At 40.4% G+C, this 25,305-nt stretch overlaps 1 protein-coding gene across 1 annotated transcript in view; it reads left to right on the top strand.

Annotated features, from left to right (window-relative positions):
* Positions 1 to 16,525, top strand: part of LOC127387877 (glypican-5-like) — a 349,409-nt gene extending 332,884 nt beyond the window's left edge. Inside the window, exons 9-10 of the mRNA XM_051626736.1 lie at positions 8,490 to 10,278; positions 12,507 to 16,525. Of these exons, the coding sequence (XP_051482696.1) occupies positions 8,490 to 8,692 (203 nt within the window). The 3' untranslated portion in view covers positions 8,693 to 10,278; positions 12,507 to 16,525. The remainder of the gene's footprint in view (positions 1 to 8,489; positions 10,279 to 12,506) is intronic.
* Positions 16,526 to 25,305: the final 8,780 nt, after the last annotated feature.

The raw sequence follows: 25,305 nt of genomic DNA, 5'->3' as shown, positions 1-25,305 counted from the left end.
GATATTTAGCAGATGCCTTCGGCACTTGGCGTGCTGATCGCTTGCACACTCCAGACTGGCAGGGGCACCTAATCTTTGAAGTCTAGAGCACACATTCATCTTTAACCATAAAGGTCAACCCTGCATTCCTTGCATCCCCCCAAACTCCCATTAAGTTTAATAGGAGTTCTGAGCATGTGAGGCATGCAGTATCAGGATCGCTCTCAGTCTTCTGGATATTACCAGTGAGGCATGTACAGAATTTCTAAACTTAACTAATTAATTGCACCACACAGCAATGGCAGAAGGCTGTCACAGAGCTTTTTAGTTGTTTCTTTCATTACAAGGAAGTTACAACAAAAGTTCAACGCATTTACTGCGAACATCATGTTTTACAGATACTTCCATGCTGTGTTTCAGGATATCATGTCAGCTGTGCTGCAGTATATATGAAGTATCTGGCAAACTAAACAAGCTTTAACATGCAACCACAAACATGTGCCCAAGACTAGACTAAAAACAGATGTTTCCAGGAAATGTAAAAGATGTTTGGCATGTTTTAAGCTTACACTTTCAACTTCTCTACATTTAAGTAAGTCCTGTATCAATATAAGAGAAATGACAAAACCTTTTCTTGCAAATGACTGACTAATGGAATTGCTGCTGAATCACACAAGGTTTGTTAGGCTGGGTTATTTCTTCCCAAGGAAAAGATAGATTGTTCTATGTTGACATTTACCATGGCAGGAGCTGAGGCAGTTCTACATGTGGGTTTACTTTTTAGCCCTCAGAACTAATACAATTTTTTCGTGGTTCCTGAAAATCATGCAGAGTTGGCTATGGCAGCTGTATATCAAAAGCCAAATAAATACAGTGACAGGTTTCCTTACAGCAGTATCACTGAGATAATGTCCTGTTCTCTCTCTCTGTGTATATATTGCATTCAAATGTATATAGACAAAAGATTGCTTGGGAATGGGGGAAGTAGTTGCCATGTTAAGTAAGTGTAGCTTCCAGGCACCTGACATCTCACATTGTCTCACAGTCATTCCTGAATTTTCTTGATTGCATTTTTTTCTTTGTTGCATTTGACTTTTTTTTTCTAACAGTAGTTCCCAAAAGTTCTAGCTAGTGTTATTTCTTGAGGAGAGTGGGTTTGGTTCTTCTCAGCCTGAAGAGTTTACATCCAGAATGTGCAGAATGTGTTGGAAATAAAGTAGCTGTCTCACTGGCCTACAGGGAGAAATGATCTCCGAAAGATCATAGTGTTTAATGCAGAATTAAAAACTGGACATAGATAAACCTAGTCCCAGTGCCAGCTTCTCTTCAGTTATATACTCCTTAAAAAGAGAAGTTGGCTCCAAAATGGAACACGTCAGTTAACCCTTGTAATCTTATCCCATGAGTCTTCTGGAGAGGCTGGCCTGAACCTAATGCAAGTTGGTAGTTAAGAGAGGAGAGTGACTTGTTTGGTTGTAGCTCCTGTAGTTCTTCCTTTTTCAGGTTAATGATTTTTTCCTTCTAATGTGCAGCTTCTATGAGAAGGTGTGTGGGGAAAGGCTTATATGGACACCATATTCGCAGGCTGAAAGAGAAAGGGATAGAAGAGTACCTATATGGGATGCTGCAGAGCTGTTAATGACTCCCTTCTCTGGCTCCAAGAGGGATGTATTACACCTGCCTTTTACGGGCTCACATTATATAGCAGACAATAACAGACTCCAGAATTTGGAGAATTGCATCATGAGTTTATCACACTTTGGGAGTTCTCACGTTCCCATTTCCACAGCATCCCTGTTTCCATTTGTCTGCTGCAGCTGTAACTGGAATTAATTAGTGCAGGCTTTAATGTCAGGATAATAGACTATTTGGAAATTCTTGGTATATTTTATGGTGACAGCATTGTTTTGCAATTTCAGAGCTCTCTCTTCTGAATATGTAGAAGTAATTTCAGCTTTTGCTACCAGAGGTGATAAAAAGCTAATAATAATACTGCAGCATCTACTGTAATTTAAGAGCCTGTTCCACCAAGTTGCACCTAGCTTAAATTTTCTTATGAAGCTGTCAGCCAAAACCAAGCCTGTGATCAAAGTGAAATTTATCAAGGAACTGAGCTACGAAGAGGAGAGTAAATGCAGGTACTGACCAGTTCGCTTTAGACCTGCATTAGGAATATCATTACAGCCATGATGAGGCATTCAAGACCAAGGCATTAATTTACTGTTGTAGATGCTGACATTCTGACTTTTCAAAGTGCAGTGGTTGCTTGACAGTCTAGGAATAAATGGACAGATTTTACTTCATATACTTAATGTGGGAAAGCAGAAATAAACAATCTCTTCTTTCCCCTCCCCAACTCCTCTCCCCAAATAGCTGGGTTGAAAGTTCTCCCAAGCAGCTCATGTTGTAAAGCTGATGGAAACTTGCAAAATTTCTGCTTTGTTGTGGCCACAGTGGATTGATGAGCATGGATTCTGTGCTGACAGTGACCCACTCCATTAGAAACTGGGCTGCTATAATTATTAACATTGGTCTGAAGGTGCTAGAGCAGCCTAACAAAAGGCTTCCTGGAAACTAACCCAGCTTCCCCCAACACGACATCAGTTCATTCAACTGCCCTTCCCTTTCTGCCTTTTTCCTTTGCTGCAGAAATACTTTCTTTTCCTCTGTCAGTAGCAGCAGCATTTACCCTTCAGCCCAGTGGAGACAGTGTTGAGCGTGATTCAGACAAGAGATGAGGAGGGTTCAGTGGCACCGGCAAATCTGTGCAGAGGGAGAGTCCCTGTCACACTGATCATTTGCAATCACAGAGAAAGGACTGAGCTCAAGTTACATCATGAGAAGAACAAAAATGTAAAGGGGATTGTTATGTAGATTAACTTGTTCATCCCTTGGCAGGAAAACAGGAAACCTCAACAAGCATTTAGACCTTGCTGATGCTGTTCATTAGAGAGCAATAGCATGCAAGTACACCAGGAAATATTTACACCTTTGATAAGCCCTACCAGTAGCAAACTGCAAATCATTTAGGTGTGAGAGGAGGAATTAACAGCTAGGGTGCCAATATAGCTTGAACTTGTGTCAGATAACCTGGTAGTAACCTGAAAAAAAATAAATCACACTTTTGTTTCGTGTCATAACTGGCTAAGATTGAGGTGCCCTTTTCTGGTCATGAGCCAGCTATGTGTGCTTGCAGCCCAGACAGCCAACCATATCCTCGCTGCCATCAAAAGAAGTGTGACCAGCAGGTCAAGGGAGGTGATTCTCTCCCTCTGCTCTGATGAAACCCCATCTGCAGTGCTGTGTCCAGTTCTGGAGTCCTTAGCACAGAAAAGGCATGGAGCTGCTAAAGCAAGTCCAAAGAAGGTCCACAAAAATGATCAGAGGGTTCGAGCAGGCTGACAGAGCTGTCCAGCTTGAGGAAAAGAGGGTTCCAAGGACCTGCTGCTTACTGCAGCTTTCAATACTTAAAGGTGACCTATAAGAAAGATGGAGATAGACATTAGTAGGGCCTGTAGCAATAGGACCAAGGGGTAATGATTTTGAACTAAAAGAGGATAGATCTAGACTTGATAAAAGGAAGACATTTTTTACAATGAAGGTGGCACAGGTTGCTCAGAGAGGTGGTAGATGCCCCATCCCTGGAAACATTCAAGGTCAGGTTGGATGGGGCTTTGAGCAACCTGATCTAGTTGAAGATGTCCCTGCTCACTGCAGAGGAGTTGGACTAGATGACCTTCAACTGTCCCTGCCAACCCAAACCATTCTGTGATTCTATGATTTAATGTGTGACTCACCAAAAGTGTTTGAAAGGCATGCTCAGCCCTCACAATAGAGGAGGTTTCCTGGTCCTATATTTGGTGACGGTGACAATTTGGCTCTTCCTTTTATTCTAGCTGCTCCCTCTGAGGAATAGTATTGATCCATATAATTATTTATGAGAAGTTCAGTGCCATCTGAGCAGCACACGCGTTGCTGCCTTGCAATCTGCGGTCAGATCTCTGAGGTGAAGATAATCCTAAATGCTCTAAACATTGAGGTCAAGTAATTTTCATTACATGCTTTGTTTATGTTGTCACAATGTGAATTTAACAGCAGTTACCACTGATAAAAGTTCAGCTGAGGAAGTGGACTCAATCCCCTAGACTAACTGAGCTGTTCTCTGCACTCACAGTAATCATGGGGCCTAGAGGGACTCTGAGCCATCTTCACTGACCCCGACAGACCTCGTCCTCAGCAAGAGTCCCAGAAGGCTGTTCACAAAGGCTGCTTTGGCAGTCAGCTGCCTTCACTAAGTAATCCTTTTGGCAGGGTTTGAATATTCACTCTGGGAGCCTGCATAAGGGACAGTAGCTGCTACAGTGGCTGTATCACCATCATGACGCAGGAATAAATAAACAGTGCAGAATAATATTCATACGGCAGCGTCCAAAAGACCATCACTTCTGTTAGCCTGAGGTTAGCTGAAGCCTTCGAAGTTTTTAACCACTCTATTTCTGGGAAAGAGAGAGGGACTGATGATGGGAATAAAGTTTCTAGCAATGGAGAAAGCTTGTAAGTGTGAACCCTAAAGCCTTTAAAACACAGAAGATACGAGAACAAACAAAAGTTGTGGGGTTCGGTTTATTTTAGGAAGTCACACTCTGGGGAATTGATTCTTGGGTATTGAACATCTGGGGTTAGCTTTGTTGAGACTGGAGTTTTATTTCTGTGCTAGTCTTCACACTGACACTTTTTTTTTTTTTTTGCATACTTGCTGTTTTTTTGCCTTTTGAATGTCAGGAGTAGGTTTAACATAACCATCTCTGACTCTGAGAAAAAGATTTAAAAGGAAAAACTCATTTAAGTTGGAGTCTCTCAGCCAAAACCCTGCAATGAGTAAGCAACAGGAACTCTGAGGAATCTGGAATAAAACACGACATCTTTCCACTGCCAAAATTTGTGCCTTAGAAAATAAATATAGAATTTAAAAAGATCTTGAATGGAATTAGGTCTAAGGCTGGTTTTATTTATTTTTAAGAAGAGAGAAAACAGAGCATTTTAACTAAAATGCCAATTTTGCACAATTAAATCCCAAATTAGAAATGGCCATGAACAGCATCATGAGATACTCTGCTATAAAGACAGAGAGAGAATTCAGAATGTAGTCTTTCGTGTGGAAAGGATAAAGGCAGAATTTTCTAATGTATTATTTAACGCTTGTTATGTAGTGCATTAAGTAGTCACTGAGAGGAAGGCTTTTAAAAACCAACAGCCTCTCTGATAGCATTAAATCTTACCTTAGATTTTTTTTGTTAAGTCAATATTAAGAAAATAAACGAATTAATATATTTCAGTCTGCCCGATTTATAGAGGCCAATCAAGTTACAATGCTGGACATGGCCAACTGAAAGAGGGGAATAGATTTACCTGAGTGAGGTCTTAATTTAATCAGCTGGCCCCAGAGAGCTGAAGTCAGCAGGCTGGGATGATAAAAGAGGCAGCAGAGAAATAGTGCCTTTACCGCAGTCGAGAAGAGAATGACAATGATGGAAAGGAGTCTAGGCAGTATCAGAACACACCTATTTCCATGATTTATTCTTAATTTACTTTAATGACAGTCTGAAGGTTGTCCATTTTTCTTTAAGTGTCCTCAGAATACTGATATTTTCTAAACATTTAGAGCATGGCATTTCTCTCCCTCCTTTCTGTTAGCTCCATTGCAAGCTGGAATTGAAGAGGAGCTTTGTCTGCATTTTGCCATAATGAATTTTAAGTGCAGATGCAGACTACCCTTTTCCCACTGTATACCTTGCCAGCCAGTGTCCCTTCTCTAGAATCACCCTTGACTCGGGTCTAGGAATCACAAGTTCTTCAGGGATTCATGTTGATATTTTGATTAAAATGGAGGAATTGATTGCATTTCTTTTACAGCTTATACTGGCAAAAGAACAATGTATGCTTTCCCAATGCAATAGCTCATTTTTATTATCAAGTTTATTGATGGTTCTTAAGAACTACTGACATGCAGACAATGATCTCAGATTGCATTTATATTTCTGGAATACTTTCCATCTTTCCAGCTTCTGCCAGGAACTTGCTTCTGTGATTCAGAGTTTTTATTTTAAGATTAGTCTTATTTAATCTGCATTACAAATCTATACCTTTTGCTTTCTTGTATATGTGGAGTGCATTCATTAGTATCACAAATTGTCTAATCTTGGTCCCTGAACAATTGTTATTTATAATTTTTTCAGGTAGGAATTTGGTTTTTGCCAGGGTTTGCCATTTGGGAATGCTTTTACAGATTGACTCTGTAAAATCATCATCCCATCACCAGATTAAATAGTGTTGTTTATTTATTTTTTTTTCTCCCACAATGCCAATGAGAGGGTTCAAAGGTGATATGATCCCAGTAACACTTGCAAAGAGCTTGGGAATATCATGATAACTGAAGACCCTTATAATTAATTTCCTTGTTTTAAAAATCCCTATTTTTGCAGCAAAAGACTACTACTGCTAGTTTCTTATTGATCTAGCCATTTACATAAAAGATGCCCCAAAGTACCCCAAAATGCATCTAGAGGGAAAAAAAATCCCCAGTGATACTGTCTGTACTTTAAAAAGAAAAATGAATGAGGCATATGAGGCACCTCTGTATTTCCTTGTGTCAGCAATCTTTCTTGCCAGGTTCTCTGGACATGTGAAGAGTTCCATGTGACTGTAAAGTTAAGGGTAGTGGCAGAGCAAAAAGAAGCTGGGAAGTTGACTGTTACCTTAAGTCAGTGTTTTCTCCACTCTCCTCCTGCAGCAGCTTGGCAGCTTGATGGGTGTTTCACTGGGGCATGTTAGAAAAACACTCAATTCTAACATCGTGTTTTAAAGCATGAGCCAGTTCCCATCCCAGGTGAAACTGAAGGTGCATTTTGTGACAGAAAACCAGGTTCTGAGATCAGCCACTGCATTGCAGAATTACTCTTATTATTCTGTAGTTCTATAATTATTCTATAACCCGTTATTCTGTCCAGGCTGTGGCTACAAGTAGAGCAGGGCAGTCAGAGAAGACTTCTTTTCAGAGAATGTAGGGATGCAACAAGGAAAGCTAAGGCCTCCTTAGAATTAAACCTGGCAAGGGAGGTCAAGGACAAGAAGAAAGGCTTCTCTAAGTACATGGGAGGCAAAAGGAAGTCTAGAAGAAATGTGGGCCCGTTGCTGAATTAAGTGGGTGCCCTGGTGATGGAGATACAGAGAAGGAAGAGTTACTGAATGCCTTATTTGCCTTGGTCTTTACTGCTAAGGCCAGCCCTCAGGAGTCCCAGACCTTTGAGACCACAGAGGAGATCTGGTGAAAGAAAGACTTTGCCTTAGTTGAAGTGGATTGGGTTAGAGACCAAATAAGTAAACTGCACATCCACAAATCCATGGGCCCCAATGGGATGCACCCATGAGAGCTGAGGAAGCTGTCAGAATTCATTGCTAGAAGTCATTGCCATCATCTTTGAAAAGTCCTGGAGAACAGGAGAGGTGCCTGAGGACTGGAGGAAAGCCAGTCAGTCCAGACTTCAAAAAGAGCAAGACAGAGGACCCAAGTAACTATGGACCAGTCAGCCTCACCTACACCCCATGAAAGGTGATAGAACAGCTTGTACTTGGTGCCATCCCAAAGCATATTGAGGAAAAGAGGGTCATCAGGAGTAGTCAGTATGGATTCACCAAGGGGAGGTCCTGCTTGACCAATCTGATAGCCTTCCACGATGGCTTAACTGGATGGATAGACGAGGGGAGACTGGTGGATGTTACCTACCTTGACTTCAGCAAGGCTTTCAACACCATCTCCCACAACATCCTCACAGCCAAGCTCAGGAAGTGTGGATTGGATGACAGGGCAGTGAGGTGGATTGGGAATTGGCTCAAGGACAGAGCTCAGAGAGTTGTGGTAAGTGGAGCAGAGTCTAGTTGGAGACCTGGGTCTAGTGGGGTCCCACTAGGGGTCGGTAGTGGGTCCAGCCCTGTAATCAACACAAATATCTAAAGGGGTGTGTGAGGAGGATGGGTCTAGCCTCTTTTCAGCATTGTCCAGTGACAGGACAAGAGGCAACAGGCACAAGCTGGAGCACAGGAGCTTCAATAAGCATAAGGATAAACTTCTTTACTGTGAGAGTAACAGAGCAGTGGGACAGGCTGACCAGAGAGGTTGTGAAGTCTCCTTCTCTGGAAACATTAAAACCCCATCTGGACATGTTCCCATGGGATCTACTGTAGGTGATCCTGCTCTTGCAGGGGGTTGGACTAGATGATCTACAGAGTCCCCTTCCAACCCTGACAACTCTATGACTTGTTGAGCAAACAGTGGCTGCTGAGGACCCAGTGGCCATACTGGGTCCAACTAAAACATTAAGTGCCCCCCCTCTCTCTCCATACATAGATCAGTTATTCTGACTAGTGTACAACATGTTCCTGCAACAGACAGAATTTAAAGCCAATATTTAAAAGATCTGTGATTAATCTTATGTTTACTTTCCTGTTTTCAGATATATTCAAGGACAAGAAAACCCATCCAGAAAACAGAAATGAACCAAAACCAACTGTGAAAAAGATTGACACCGCAACCACCACAAGCACTGTCAAGTCATCCTCTAAACACAGTGTAACTAGAAATGGGAGCAATCCAGCCCCAAGTTCCTGGCTTCTCATTGCAACAGCACTGGCAGTTCTGTGGCATTGGCCACTGTAGCTGCCTTGCCTTGCAGCCGCTGCGCCAGCATCGCTGTCATTTGTACCTACAGCCTTACCCACCCCAAAACAAATGTACATGGCTCTCTAGTTTATGTGATATGTTAAAATAAATATTAAACAATATGCCAGAGTTGGCAGATACCAAGTGTCATCACTTGCAGTATCTGAAGATAGACTTTGACAAAGCCCACCCAGGATAAAGAGGGAATGATGACAAGGTTCTGAATAGCTTAAGTTATGGGGTAGAAGTAATTGAAAACACAGAAATTGTATTTGTGTGTGTTATTGGTTTTCTTTATTTCATTCACTGGAATCTGACTGGCTGGTTTTGTTTGTTTAATTTTTCTGATAAATTATATGAATGGTCAGTCTTCAAAGTCAAGTCAATACATACTTTATTTTTCTAGTGAACAGCTAACCATGTCTACAGTTGTAAACCATGTTAAAGTGAAGTATTCTCTACCAGCTTGATGAAATTCCTAAGTGGTCAAGAAGATCAAAGCATGTTTGAAACTTCTTTTCACTCTTACTGTTTAGATTGTAGGAAGCAACATAAAAGCATATGGTGTGTCTAATATATCAGTATAGTTGCCTTAACTATGGAAAAAATTAGAAACACTTTGTTTTTCTGAGGGATATAGATAGTGATTTTCCCTGCCCCACAAAATGCCATTACCAGATGCTTAAGCATATGCTCAAGGCTTATTGGATGAATGTCCAGCAACAGGAAACATAAATAAACATAATAATGTTTTATCCAGTTGAATGCAGCTCTGTACAGAGAAAAAAAGATAATTCTGTTCAAAGTTACTTTGCCCATCTGATGTTAAAGAGAAACTGACTTAAATATTCCACAAAGGTCCCAGAGATCTAAATTATAGTGAACTGCCATTAGACTCTAACTGGATCCTGTGCACTGTCAGTTTCTGAAATCAACTGTTTCATAGACTGTGTATTATTTAATTACAATTAATGTTTAAAATTTTCTATCATAGTAGATGTAAATGTAAAGCAATCTGAAATTTGGAACATTCTCTGTTATGTATCATCTTGATTGCTACCCTAGAAAATGTCAAAATGTGCATTATAGTTCAATGCTATTTCTTTTTTAATCTGTTTTAACTTTTCGGGTGAAAAAGTACTATAATAACTTCTAGCGGGTTAAGAGTTAACGTGCATTTTCCAAAGCTGTTTACAGTGCCATTGAATACATATATACAAACACAACTGTATGAATACAGTGTTTAATATGATAAATATATGAAACATTAGAATTGTTATATTTACTATCTTTCATAACTACTAGAACAGTTTCATGGCCATTTTCATTATTATGTACAGTTTTATAAGATTTAATGTAAAACACTTGCCTTTTTGTAAAACATCTCTTTGATACTTAGGAGTTACACAGCCACTGATATAACTCCAAAGAAGAATCCTGTATCTTACTGAACAACTTCAGGCATTTTATCAGCAACTTTGATTATAAAAGACAGCCTGGCTCAGAGAAAGCACCGTGTGCCAGTGTTACTACTGGATGTCATTATACAGAAAGTGGCAGTGATACAGAACAAGCATATACTGGTATGTTTTCAGATAGTATTAGTGAACATGTCTAATTAAGCTTGCAGAGGTGGGGCTTGAGTTTTGTTTTTAATTTGGGCTCTTAGATCATATTTACAGGCATAAATATATAATCAGAACCATTGACACACCCAGCTGCAAAGGAGTCTCTAAAGTGGCAATGTAAGTTTTCTGAAAGATGAATCAATTTGATTGTTGAAGTGAGGACATAAAATGGAAAATATACTACCATGAAGTATTTCATATTTGAACTAATACCACTAAGGAATACTTTTCAATCTTATCAGTGAAAATCAGCTTTCCCAAAAGCGCAAAAAAGGATGTTTTCCAGGGTTTGGGAGCAGCACCAGTCTATTGAACCTGAATTAGAAATGGCACCTCTTGTATCCATTTTTACTCCCCTTTGCAAAAAGTGGACTTTTACCTGAGGAGATCTGCAAGTTATGTAATTCATACAGTGAGAGGGCATAATTCATTTCAGTCTTAAGGGATCAGTTGTGATGGCTGCTGTTAAGAGAGGAAATGTACATCAGGTGCTAATACTTCCACCAGCTCCTCAGATAATACCAGTCACTGTGGCTTCACTGAAGCAATTCACATTTGTTGCTTGTGAATCTGACCCCTAATATAGCATTCTCACACTTGTGATGCTCAGTCATCATTTAGGCAAACACATCCATGTTTGCAAAGTTAAGTCTTTTTCAGAATTCCTATGGATAGAGCCAAGGTCTCAGGGCTGGGCTCTGACACTGCCAGATTTCGGCTTTGCAGTTTGGAATTTTCAATTGTTCTCACCTGCAGAGAGAGAACATGAATACCCAGACTTAAGTGTTTTTTTTGAGGTCTTAGGTTTTGTGCTTTTAGCTGGGAACAGTGATCCTGCTAGCTTAGTATTCAGCTGTAGCAAAGGAAATTGCAGAAGTCCTGCGGTAGGCGTGTATAGAAAAGCTCACCCAGGGGATTTTTTCATGTTGCTAAGTATCATAATCTTGCTAAACAAAAACTTCTCAAAAATTGCGTGTTTGAATTTTGGGTTTGGTCAACAACTATTTGTATGGTGTAGCATTCATTTCTCAGACTAAACAAGATAACTTAAAGTTCCTGTAAAAAAACTAGAACAAGTTCAAACTGTGGGGTGAGGTACAGTCAAGTAATTTCATTTGATTCAATCAGTATTTGAATAGACAAAAATTTCTACAGAACAAGGGAAGAAACTGCAGAAGACTCCACACTTATTAATACATTTCATGCTAATATATTTTTCCACTGTAAGAGTATAACTGGTCAAACCAGCATGAAATATATTCATAATGTGCATCAGAAATGGTGCAGCTCTAAAGGGCAATGCAGGATGTTTTACTGATGGCTTAGGATTTTATTTTTTTTTTTTCCCTCAGGATCAGTTGCATTTACATATTTTATAAAGTATTTTCCATCAAACTACAAATCTGTATAAGCAAAGGCAAAAACAAATGGCTGTGTTAGATAAAAGCAGTATGTCTTTTCAGATTAAAATCTTACTTCGTTATCCAGGACACTGTAATTATGATGTAATTACAAAGGTCTAAATTCAAAATACTTTTGAACTTCTCTGTGTAATCTCAGTGTAAAATAAGGCACCAGTCTAAGAGCATCACTGTAGCTTTGCCTAACAGTGATGAATTGTATTTAGCCACTGCTTTTTGAATGTTTATTGTTTTGCTAAGAATTTCTTTTAATACTTTGCTCCGCCAGCATTTGTGAATGCTTGTTGGAAAGTAACTGCTGTTGTATGTTTGTGAGTAAAATCAATCTGTAATTTTCTTTTGATAGTGATGCAGGCTTTTTACCAAGTAAGGCAAAATGGCCATGGGTATACAATCCATTCTTAGTGTTTCACTGCTCTTTGGGCTCCCTCTTACACCAGGTTCATGTGTCACTAGTCCCCTTCCTCATGGAGGCATGTGGACAAAGGCAGGTGTGGCTGCAGTGTGCCAATGCTTGGCAACCTCCAGCTGCCTTTCCTGAGCCAGGTGCTCCCAGCTCATTTTCCCACAGCTCTTTTACACCTCTCCAAGTAAGCGCATGGAGACTGGCCAGGCAAAGAGCAGCAGAGAATCTAGACTGCATTTTTAGGCAACTTTACAAACACCTGCTATGAATTGCACTTTGTTTGCAATGTAGATGTTCTACAGAGTCTGGCCTCTCATTTGCAACCTTGCACTTTATTCTGGCTTGTGTATTGCCAGGGTTAAGCCCTGTCTTCCAGTGTGCCAGGTCATTGGATAAGGAGCTGTGATTCTGATCTCTCACTCGGTGATGAACCTTTCAAGGTACAAATATCTGTCTGAGCTTGATAAGGGCAACACAAATGATGATGTCCAGCTGCATTGATTTCAGAGGCTCTGTGCATGGGTATCTGGCTATGAAATTCACATCTCTTTGATCTTTTAGATCAGATCTTTATTTAATGGATTCCTACTTTCACCAAGACTGGAAAGTGTATCAGAATTTTGACTCTCTAATCCAGTATTGGTCTTCTCAATATTGTCCAAATGGATGTTATGCACAGACTTCATATTAATGTTAGATGAGCCTTTTTGCCTAATTTACTGAGCCATTCTTTGTTAGTGTTAGACATGATTGGGTTTAAGGGAGATCTATCTGTTCATGTGAAAGGAGCTGAAACATACTAAAGTGACATAATAAGTAAGACAGAAATCCAGAAAGTCTCTATGTTACTGAACTAGACTCTTCACATTAAACAGATTTTAAGATTTAGCTGAAAAATACTTTCAAAATTTCATATCTAGCACAATGGCAAGGGAATGTCAGCCTTGTATCCAAAATCCATAGTCTACCCATTTTTTAAGTGGGAGTTCATTGATACACATGCTTTCCTCATGTCTCTTTTTAGGTCTGTAGAAATAGGAGATACATTCCCTAAAATGTATCCTGCACATTGAGCATCACAGCATCATTAAGTGCTTAATGTTACAACCAGCCAAAAACATGGGAGAGTAATTTTCATTTACAGCATTCAATATCTTAGTGCTTCTTGTAAGGACACACAGTATGTGTGTTAACAAAAAGTGAAAGGTCTTGCACTCAGTGTCATGATTATAGCTGTGGCATGTCAAAAAGAACATGATAATGTCTTCTTCCCATAGCCTCAGAAGTCCAGAATTATTCCTAGTACTGAATTCTGGTTTCTACTGTCACACTCTAAAGAACTACATTTTAATTGTATTAAATATTAAGCCACTCAAAAAATAAATACTGGTCAAGAGATTGTAATAAGTAGATCGTAAACTCAGAATAGTATCACACATTTAAAACAGAGAATATTCCTAGGTAAGAAATCCCTCCTGGACCAGAACAATTTTTCAAGGCCCTCTCCCTTCTCCAGATTAATCACCATCCCCTTCCACTTCTGTACAGCACAATATGAAGACAGACAATATGAAGAGGCTGGTCCACTGAATTCAGGAAAGTGAACTGAAACTATTGCTGCATAGTGAAATCTCCAAGTATCTTACTTAAAGTGGGCCTCCTTTTGCTGGTTCTGAGGTAGGCATTCAGACTGCATGTGCAGTTGCTTACATTCTTTTTCAGTAAATAGCCATTGTTGCTGCAGCTTTCAGAGAAGGCTGCTGGACACAGTGAAGCAGTGTTTTTGGGTTGCTCCCATGTCATTGAGATCAGATTCAGTCCTTAAAATAGACTGGTTTAGACCGTCAGGTTAATACCAACATTGCAGTGATTTCCCTCCATTAAAATAATGTAATCCCTTTTCAAGGGAAGGGCTCACAAAAGAGAGGCCACTGATGCTTTCATGAGGTGCATAAAGTACCTCATTAAATAGCCAGTAAAAACCATGGGGTGGCTGTTTTGTTTTTTTTTTTATTTCTGTGCAGAAAACATTAATACTACCTTGCAAAATTATGCAGTTTGCACTTAATCATTTCAATTAATCTTTAGTAAATTACCCAGTACTTTGTAATTATAATATTTGCAACTAATTTAGTGCCATCCTAAAAATCATTCAATGCATAATATAAGCAATTAACATTTATTCAGGTTTTTCCTGTTGCAGGGAGATATATAAATTATCCTCAGTGGCCTTTCTGTACACCTAATTAGCACCTGTTTGAATTATTCTACAGGCTATGGACATTTAATTTGAAAAATAAATGTGTTGCTAGTTTTGTGAACTCCTTGCAAATGCATAGTTGTAAAAATTACTTTTCAGTGGAATACAAAAACATGTTTTTGTGTCTTCTGGGTTCATGAGCTAGGCTAGGCTTTTAGCCCATTGTACCTAGAATAGGTACTGGCAATTTTAATGCATTTAAAATGGAAATAGTCAGGTACCTGTTTCTCATAATTGAGTACAGTATCCCAGATTTGTTGCCTGGCCTATTCAGTAATAAAAAAAGGAAAGCAATAAGACATGAAGAATATAGATACTAGTGTAAGTTTCGCATATCTGTATATGCAAATACAGTTAGGAAGTTTTACTAATCAGAGACTAAAAAGCATTTCTATGCTGGAGTGTCAAGGATACTGTGTTAAAGTTGGGGAAATGAAACCACAAGCTCCTAAGTAAGCTTCTAGATACTAATTTTCTATTTAACTGCACAGTATATTGAGGAAGATCATTTGATCTTTCTAAAAAAAAGATCTGAAAAAAACTTTCTAAGAAGAATGCCAGTATCCAATCATGGACCACTGATCAGATAGTATCTTGATGCCTGAAAAAATATCTGTAACACATGGGATGCCGTGAGTCTTCTGGCATTTTCCCTTTCCAGGGGCACGGATGGGGCCTCTTCCAGAAGCAGGTGGTATGATATGGGCCTACAAGGAGATATTCATACTGTGACTATCTCCTAGGGTAGAAAATCTTTCTCAGAGAAGATTTGCTGATACAGATCAGGCCTTGAGGCAGATGAAGTTGGATTTTTCTGTTTCGTGTTAAAACATAGGATCCAGGTCTTAAACTGGCCTCAAAAACCTAATTGAGACTCAGTGGAGAGAAGAGATGATCACTTTGATGTTTGCAGAGAAGCTTAAGCAGCAGAGAAGGCAAGCAGCCATATTCTGCTTCAGCTGTATATTGCATTCAGTTTCTGATAAAATTACCTGTGAGTGTTTAGATTCGCAGTGTTAAATTCATGAGCTACTGTAGCCTGATGTTCTTTTATGGAGAAAAAATGAAATTTTCTCCAAAGCAGAAACAAAAAGAAGGCTTTTTTTTATTTTTATTTCATGTTATGGTAAGCATCCAGCTTGGAAACCAAACCAGAATGTTGGGCCTCACAAAGACATGGATTCCCCTGAGCAGGGCCCTTCCTGGTGCATGGTGTGGTAACAGTGCCAGGGTTGGTCTGCTTGTCGTGAAAGAGGATGTCTACCCTTTGGCTCTTTTTTGGGACTTGAGAAAAGCTAGTTTGTGGCTTAAAGATGACAAAAAGTTTATAGGCAAAAGTTGTCGACATGTCCACAAAGCAGTGAAGAAAGCACTAAGACATTTAATGGTGGTCTTGAAAAACGAGAAGACTGAAATATTTGAATTATTTGAGGTTTTGCATTAGGGATGAACAACAGAGTTGAAACCTACTCCCCAAATACTGCAGTTGGATATGGGAGCAGGCTAAGGTAGCAGCAATACTTTATAAAATGTTTATTGTATCTCACTTATTATATGGGGCAGTATTCCAATAAAAATGAAGCCATTACACTATGCTAAACCTTGCATCATACAACCATTTACTGTACTTTGATATCAGAACTAATATCGAATGTTTACACTACACTGGGTAGAAATTCTGGTAAAATATGTGCTTTGTCATTTAGTTTTTTAAATAATTAGATTACGGCCTCCTAGTGTTTTTTAGTTCATTTTATTTTACAGGAATTATTAGGCCACTTACATTTGTATTTTACATTAGTTGCATCCTGGGTATTTTAAGTTTCACAATAGATTCGTTTTGCCCTAAGCTGTGTTCAAGTTCTAACAATTATTTCTATTTCTCAAGCATGTTTTATTTGCAGTATATCTGCTTATATTTTTATTGAATAAATTTGTCAATTTTCTTCAATTTGTTTTCAGCACTGAATATAATAAAGGTTATTTTAAAAAGCAGTCTGAAAACAATGTCTTAAAAGAAGAACAAGGCAACTTTAAAAAGTTAAAGGAAACTGTGTTTTGTAAAGGACAGTAAACTATGAATGGGAATAAAAATAAATAAACCACAGCAGGAAATTGTTGTCTATTAGAATTTTTGTATTTTTTTCTGCATATTTTTCATCATCTTTGTTGTAAGTTACAAAGCTGATAAAATCTTAAATAAAAATTATTTTAATCTGTTCAGATGATGCTTTGAATAAAGGATGCAGACCTTGAGAACTGCCAAGGAATTCTTAATATTTTGGTCATAGTCTGTTAAAGAAAGGTTTCTGCAGCACGTAACTTTCTTGCCGTTCTTTTCTTTCTTGCAATAAATACAGTGAGATGTAAAGGTGCCTACCTGCTCTTCTGGGAGCTCTTAATATTATTGAAGAGAGACAATACTTGCAGCAGTCTCCTGGGTAAATGCCAGCATGCCTCCACACAACAGGTATGACTTTTTCCATCAAACTTCCATTCCTACATAAACAATCAGGTCTGAGTTCCCCAGTGACTGAGGTCTTGCAGTAACTCTGTGCCAAATTAAAAGCCTTGCCCTTGGTTTTGATTAGGATCCCTTTACTTCTCTGTCTTCATACAGGCCAGTTTACTAGAAAAAAGGAAACGCCCTGCTGTTAGCTTGGTTTCATCACTTGTCAGTTAGGAACTTTGCAGTTTCTCTTCTTTTGAGGGGGAAAAAACCCTGATCCAGTATTATTTTGTCAGATGCTGATTATTGTGGTTGTTTCTCTGCCATTTACTGAACAGACACAGCAGAGACCTTTGCTCTTAAAAGCATTGTTAAAGCTACTTCTCATGAGCTTCCCTTCCCTTCTGTGTCAAAACAGCTGCTTTTTTCCTGTTTAAAAGTTGGGAAAGACGTTGGCTGTTTTGTTTTCTGTTTTGGTAGTATTTAGGAGCTCCTCCTCTAGTATTTCTGAATGTGTTGAATGAAAACTCAATAGTATTGTGAAAAAAATATTCCTTTCTTGGTTTTAAATGATGGTGTACCTGCCATCTACCTACCTATTTTTTTCTTACTCATTTTGTTTTCTGATTCCATTTTTATATGAGTGTTGCCTCCTAAAGCACCCATGATTCCAGGTTTCCTTGATTCTTTCAAAATGCTTCCTATTTGAGGTCTGGGAATTACATACGGCTCATCTCACCATCTATTGAGAGTTTGTTTTGCTAATATATATTCATTTTTTACCTAGCTCCAAAGATAATAGCCAACAGCTCTTCTCTGCCGATCCTAGAGGAATGCTTGTTCTCTGAAGTGCTGCCTCATAAAAGCCTTTCAAGTTTAAGGATTTCTCATTCATCCTCTAATTAAGCAGGTGTCTGTTTCTGTGAAGCTGGTTCATTCTGAAATCCAACTTGCCTCCACTTCAAAGGATTTTGTTTCTTTTCCCAAAGATATTTTTCAAGTGTTTTTTTGACCCTTTAAATGTGTATGGTTATTTAAAGGCTTTGCCTCTCACCTGATTCAGTACTTATTTCCCAAAAATACACAGAATACATCAGATCTAATAAGATGCCTCAGGGAGGTTCCTTAATAGTAGTGCTGGAGTTCATATCTGTGACTGAAAATCTTTAATTGTATTGAGTAATTTTCTGCTAGCCTAGTGACACAAGTTGTTGCAACTAAGTTCTATCCATTTGACACCTCCCATCAGAAATCCAGATCCTTTATTGTGGTTGGATTTTTGCTGTTGTTTGGTTTGGGGTTTTAACAATATGTCAGTTTGGCTCTGCAACATGTTTAGAATTCGTCATATCCAAATCCTGTAAAAATAGAATGGATTTAGCCTAGTATGCCCAGGGGTTCCAATATGGTGCAGCTCCAAATAAAACCATTGACGTATCAGAGAGATGGTTTGCCTTCTGAGGCAGTGTGACTTTAGTGTAGGAAGTCTTCCTACACTTTAGCTTTACATCTGAAAATAAACGGTCTTTTTTTGGAAAGAACATATATCAAATCATTATTAACTCAGGAACCCAACATTAACTATCACCGAACTGAACATACTCCTGCTTGTGTAAGAAAAAGACAGGTTTTATTTGCATTTTTATTATGTCCTCAAGGAGATTCAGAGTTAACTTCAGAAGAAAGAAGGAATTCCAGAAGTAACAGAAACCCATGTCCTACACCTATACGTTTATGTCCTACAACCCACAGATGACTACTTTCCCATCTTGCATGTTTTCAAGGAAACAATATAAGGATGAAAGGAATTTGCCAGAGCAAGTGGGAGCAAGATCACACCAGCTGTGTGAGCCCTGTTCACTCACAGTGGCACCTCAGTATTTACTAACAGACTTTTGGTTCTGCAGTCACTGGCCCAAGGTAACATCTAGACCTTGAAAACCCCAAGGGGGAAGACAGAAAACTCATTCCTTATGGGGCTGCCTTCCATTGTTCCACAGGCATTATCCTCTCTTATCCCTGGGGGGAAAGTGTGCAGTGTGCCTCTCGGCCTTGGGGATCCATGTTTTTGCCCAGGGGTCACAGTGGGTCATGCAGCATGCTGCTGTTCCCTTTTTCAAGGTACATGCAGATGTTGCAGATGCTCCTCAGCCCACAGGGCATGAAAGAAGGGAGAGAAGTTTACACTTAACTTTCTCCAGCCAGAAGTAAAAAGGGATGAATTAGGCCTGAAACAACCCTTCAGTTTCACAGCTATCCTTTGAAAATAAGGTCTTTTTCCATATGACCTATTATTTGTTGAATTAAGCAAGTGCTGGGGCAGCAGGAGTCTGCTCTCTTTATTGTACTGCACAAACTGTTAGGGTGTCTGCCCTCTGTTTTCTCAGCCAGAAGTGAGCAGACTTTTCCAGCTGCAAAATCAATATTTTTTCATTACACAGTAACTCGGTCTGCAGAACCAGAAAGTATCCTAGGCCTGTTGAGTTTGAAATGTGGATTTCCTAAGATCTTTCAGGAATTAGAAAGTGCTAAGAGTGGCTGTACAGCATCCATGTTATCGCACACCTGGTATGCACCACTGTGTTTCTCTGAGGCATTCATCGTGTGGTCACCACCTATCACTTGTCTTTCTCAGCTCCACCTTAAATTGGATCTAAACTTCTTGAGACACATGTAGTACATCGGTTTCCTTGGGGCATTTCTTTAATTTAAGGAAAGGTACAGAGACTCCAGTTAACCTCAGATGAAGAGACCCATAGTTCACTCTCTGTCTGGGAAAATGAACCTCAGGGAACGGTACTTCTGCATTGTAAGTGCATGTCAGAACTGCAGTCAGAACTCATGTTTTTGGCTCCTACTTTGGCATGTAATCTATTAAAACAGTGTGAACAAACAAGTTCATTAACCTCCCAGAGCCTTAATTTTTTCTCCTTGCAAAGAAGAAATTATATTTACCATGGGTGAAATCTGGAAAAAAATCAAGACAAATTAAGGAAATCAGCATGTGCTGACTTCGTACACAGTGATAACTACCCCAGCTTTTTCTTACAAGCACAATGGGAATTCTCAGGAGTAAATGCACTGGGAAATACTGACTCTAATGTTACAAGATTATGTTCATACCCAAAGATATGCAAGTAACTATGAGTAGCAGCTTATTTCATCTGAACATGAAGTTGAAAGCACGAGTCTGATATTTGCACAGAGTAAAATGAGCTAATAGGAATATGATTCCTGCTGTTTGATGCTGCCTACTAACTTGTGATTGCTCATCCTTGGGCAGAGCAGAACCTAAGAATGTGCTTTATTTGGACAGAAAGATGTAGCAGCACATCTTAACAGTAGCAAGGTTCTGGCTGAAAAATCAATCTAGCAAAGTGCCACTTGCATTGACTCAGTAGGCAGCTACATGCAAAACTGAGACTCCCCCAAACTAATGCTGGAGTAAATGGTGTCCCCAGGATGATGCAGAGCACAGCTATAGTGCTCCCTTTGCCTTCTTCCCACACTGGCAGCCAGGAGTCATCTCCAGCCCTCCTATTACTCAGTTCTCAGCTGTGCCCAGAAATGAGGCTTGTCTTGTGGCTGGACAGATCAGTGCAGCAGGGGCCTTACACGATTAACTGTTTATCTTTCCATAGATATAGATGCCCAGCTGTGTAGCAATACCTGCTTGTGTCAGCAGGTTTCTTCAGGTCCTTTAAAGGTTTTATGAGAAGCTGATTCATCTAACAAACTCCAGTGGGATTCAAAACTGAAGAAGATATTTTCTTGCCACTGAGAAAATAGGGATCTCTCTCCCCGTGAAAGAGCTTAAGACACACCTCAGTCTCCCATTGCTTAGGAAGTCCCTTGGTATACATTCTTGGGCACAGCTGTTGCTCCTTGGACAGTAGAAGGCTGTGGATTCTCACAGAGTCTAAAACAAGGAACAGTAGCACTCACTGTTGCCATGTTACGTTTTGTTCTCCTGAAAAAGAACCCAGAAGTAACTTGTGGTCATGATTTAAACAGCTGGAAGAGCAAACCACTGGGGAGCCTTCCACACCAGCCAGCTACAATGGACACTCATCTGTGGGTGTCTAAGCTTGTAGTCTCTGACATATCTAGGACTTCCTATAAGGAAGAAGAGTATTTCTGCTACCACTTCCAGGGGAGCCAGACGGGGACATGAGGCTGCAGAAAAGCTAATGGTGCCTGAGTTACAGATTCAGTGTGCCTGTTGAAAAGTGGTGCCTGTTGGACCTTATGGCCTTGTGGATGATGACTAATTGATCAATGAAAAAAAACAGATTACATAGTCCTCCAGTTAATGAATAAGTGGATTTTTTCCTGTCTGGAACCTAATGAGAGAAGGATCCCCAAGAGTCATCCACTAAGGAAGAAATGAGCAGTATGTATAGTATAATGATGTGACTTCAACACCCACCCAATTTATTTTAAAATACATCTGTGCACATCCTTTGAAGATTTCCTCTGGAAGAAATTCCTTTGTAATCTGTCACAGGTTCCACAGGGGTTGGCAAACATCTGTGTGTGCAGCAGGGGAGAAGATGGAGGGATTTATTTTACCAGGTTGTCTTTAGTGAGGTTTAACCTTCCTTAGTCTTTCAGCTTCTCTTCTTCTAACAGCTTCCCTCAGGCATTTACCTTTTTAAGCAGGCCTCCTATGAGCAACCATCCACATTTGACTTAGATATTCAATTCAAGCAATTTACACTGAGGGTTACTGTAATGCTAGATAAATGGACAAGGTGCCCATCCATATTAAGGCAGATTCATGTGCACAAACCCTTTTAATCTTGCCTCTCATCTTTCTCCAGGTGCACTAATGAACATTGGTAACATGAACATTAAATATTGTTGGTTTATTTTCTGCTCATTCACCAATAAACTCTCTCGTATGCTACCAAAAGGCACAGATAACCCCTGCAGAAAAACCCCCAGCAACTGTTGATTTATTCCCAGATACGAACAAAATAATTCATTTGGAAGTAATTTGGCATTTTCTCTCTTCTGACAGAAGATAGGAGATGATTAATACAAAGAGAGAAAGAGAAGATAGGCAAGACAGTGAGCAATGCCAAAAGGATTGGATGAAGTGAAGAACAAATACAGGGGAAAGGAAGGCAAGCTGAGGAAACAGGAGCAAAAAATGGTCATGGAAGAATACCTAGAAAACTGTCTGATTTCCAGGACGAGGCTTGCTGAGCTCCTTTCACACAAAATCTCACAGAAACATCAATAGCAACTGGAATAATTAAAAGGAACTTAAATAGAGCAGGTACACAGATGCTACTGAGACTTAACAGGAATACAATTTAAGGCTGCTTTAAGTAATGCATTAAGAGAATCTGGCCTACCTTGGAATAATCTCCTGTGGTCCTCTTTGAGTTATTGTCAACTGGGGGGGGGGGGAAGTTTTTTTTAATGACAGTTTGGGGGTGAAATATAGATTAGGAAATACAGTTGGCTTTGTTCCACTCTCAAAAAAGGTTACAGGTCCCTACAGCACAACTGCTCAGTTTGGACTTTACATCGAAATTTCCTTGCAAAGCTGGACCTCTTCTGTAGCTGCTAAAGACTGGAATTGAGAAGCAATTCACTTAACAGAAAATGTGTGTACACAAGAGCCAACAGAAAAGCAAACACTGAAAAAAATTGAGACGACAACAAAAGAGGGAAAATGCACTTAATGTTAAGACAAAAAAGAGCAGTTTTTCTCTCCCACAGTACTGAAGAGATTTTAGGACAAGTAATTTGCTTCTCCCCTGGAGTACTTCATGAAAGGTGTGCTTTGATTTTCATGGCTTCTTGAAGTACTACTTTGTATAAATTCAAGGTATCTCAAGGGATCACTGCACACCCCTTTCAAGACACCAATATTGCATGAGTTTCAGGGCAGGCATTTGCACCCACTTCCTAGGGGTTTGTGAAGGGAAGACTTTCCCTCCAAATCCCAGACCTGGCCCACATGTGGAGGGGAAGGCCATGGCTGGGACATGGCTGTTCCCAAGGGACAGGGGCTGGGACACAGGGCCAGACACAGCCCAGGTACAGGGCCCTGGGCTCTCTGGCCCCTCCTGAGGGCCGAGCAGGTGCCTTTGTGGGGCGGCCATGTCCTTGCTTCAGGGGGTGAAGATCAGGGGGCCAGATCATGGCTGCAAGTACGACTCTTACCCCCCAAAACACACCCTGCCTGAGGCACTTGTGTCCATGACAGAAGGGTGGAGGGGGACACAGTCCCATCTGCCACCTTGGGGGAGCGAGGCAGGGCAAAGCCTCGGGGCTGCCAGGCACCTGGAGCCTGCCCCTCAGCTGCAGCTGATTCCCTGCTGAGGGTGCTCACCTGGGGCTCGCTGGGTAATTAATTGGCTGCAGCTCCTCTCCCTTCCTCAGGCACGGGGGTGCTGCCAGCGCCTGTGGAGAGCAGGGGGGGCTTTGGGGGCTGCTGGCAGGGATGTGGGGCAGCTGCTGGTGAGGGGGAGCACACTCACTCTGCTGGGGAACCTCCCTCAGCCACAGTGGGGATGGCAGAGCAGAGGGGGCTGCCTTGGGGAGCCCTCCTCACCTCACCTCCCTTCATCAGGAGCTGGGCCCTGCAGATCTCCCGGAACACCACAGGGACAAGGTCTCTTCAGCTTTGTCTTCTGCGAGGGAGTGATGAAGCTGCCCTGCGTGAAGAATACAAGGTAGGATGGGATGGGATGGGCCGGTTTTGGTCTGTTTGAGTTGTTTTTTGCAGCTCCTCAATGTGGCTGGCTGCCTTTGTGAGGTGGAGTTGGGGGCAGGGTGAGGGGCCGGGCTGGGCTACAGCCAGCAGAGGCTGAGGAGGTCTTATTTTGAACAAGGACAAGTCTTTTCTTGTTTTCTGCATGGCTGGCTTGTTTCTGTGTTTTATCTGTTCGTGGCTGCTTCTGACCAGAGGTGTTTTGGCTGCACAGTTGGTCACCTGCTGTAGTGAGGCAGCAGTTGAACTTTGCATGTACTGCCTTGTGTCCCTAGCTGAGTGGGGCTTAGAAATACAACTGTGGGGGTGATCTGGTTTCTTTGCACTCACTTTAGCAGATTTGGCTTCCCTCTGCTCTCGTGGTAGCAGCCACATAGAACCTGAGGTGGGCTGCCTGCCTCAGCCAGGAGCAGTCTGCACCTCCCAGCTCTGGGGGGAGAATGTGTGTATTTTTCCTCCCAACTACTTGATTGCACTCTACTGTTTCTTTGACTGGGAAATAATTATACTTTTAAAAATAATAAAAACAGCTGTGCTTGTTCTGCTGTCCTGAAGAGCAGGAGGTGATGGACAGAGGGGAGAGGCTGGATGGGGGGGGCACTTCTGCACTTTCCCGCCATTTTATGCTGGAGTTTAAGCGTTGCTGGTTAAAATGGCTCCCTCCATCCCATGGCCTGTGAGACTTAGGGCTTACTTAAATATGGGTGAAACTTGAATAAATATAAAATATTTTGCTGTGTGTAGATGAGTTGTAAAAGCACTGCTTGTTATGGGTTGTTCCAGCTCTAACCCTAGCACAGGGAAAATTCTCCTGAACTAAAAGAGGCAATGCTAAATCTCTCTCATACTACATCTTCTCTCTCTTAATTTATGAGACCTTTTTTATCATTTGGTATCAGTACCTACTGCTTTGAAATGGGAGATCCACAGTGGTATGTGCTGTGCCTATTCATAGACAGATCCTTCCATAAAGATGATAAATCCTAAGTAAAAGGAGAAAGGAAGTAAAAGAGAGATAGAGATAAAGCAGCTTGTGTGAGGTCATGCAGAGGTCATTGGGAAAATAATTGACTGTTTTGGAAAAAAAATTTAAAAATAAAAAATCTGGCAACTGTTTGCTGCCTTGATCCACACACATCACTGGCATTGATGATGCAGCAGTGTGTCCAGAGTATGTGTCAGTGATGTAGAGTCTTTGTGTAGATCTGGTGTCAGGAAGAGGCACTTGGACTGTGCATTTGTTGGCAACAGAAAAAAAAAAAAAGATTCTCATGGTTGTGTATATTGACATATATTTAAACTAATGGTCAGAGAGTGGGAGAGAGTTTGAAGAGTGACAACGAATAGCTTTTGGTCAAGGCTGACTTAAGAGACCTTAAAACTAGAGCTGTGTTACTGTAGTCCAGACAGTAAAAAAAGGAACCCATAGTTAATTCTACAAAGTCCCAAGTACAACTCCTATATATATTGCAATTCAAGGCATATTAATTTTGAGCTATCTTCACCCCTCTGTTCATTTGAATCTAAATTATAAATAAATAGTATAATTTTATGTCAGATGCCCCACTAAAAATGCAGAATGATGACATTTTTCGATTTGTGTCTTATGTACAGGTCTCCCTGTTTCCATCTCCTGTTTCTCCCCTCCCCGTGCAGGTATATACAAGAATGAAAATGAATTGGAGAATTAGTATTAATATTGTATTAGCTGCAAAG

The sequence above is a fragment of the Apus apus genome, chromosome 8 (assembly GCF_020740795.1).
Source record: "Apus apus isolate bApuApu2 chromosome 8, bApuApu2.pri.cur, whole genome shotgun sequence".
NCBI classification, from domain to species: Eukaryota; Metazoa; Chordata; class Aves; order Apodiformes; family Apodidae; genus Apus; species Apus apus.
This window is presented reverse-complemented; position numbering and strand designations above follow the sequence as displayed.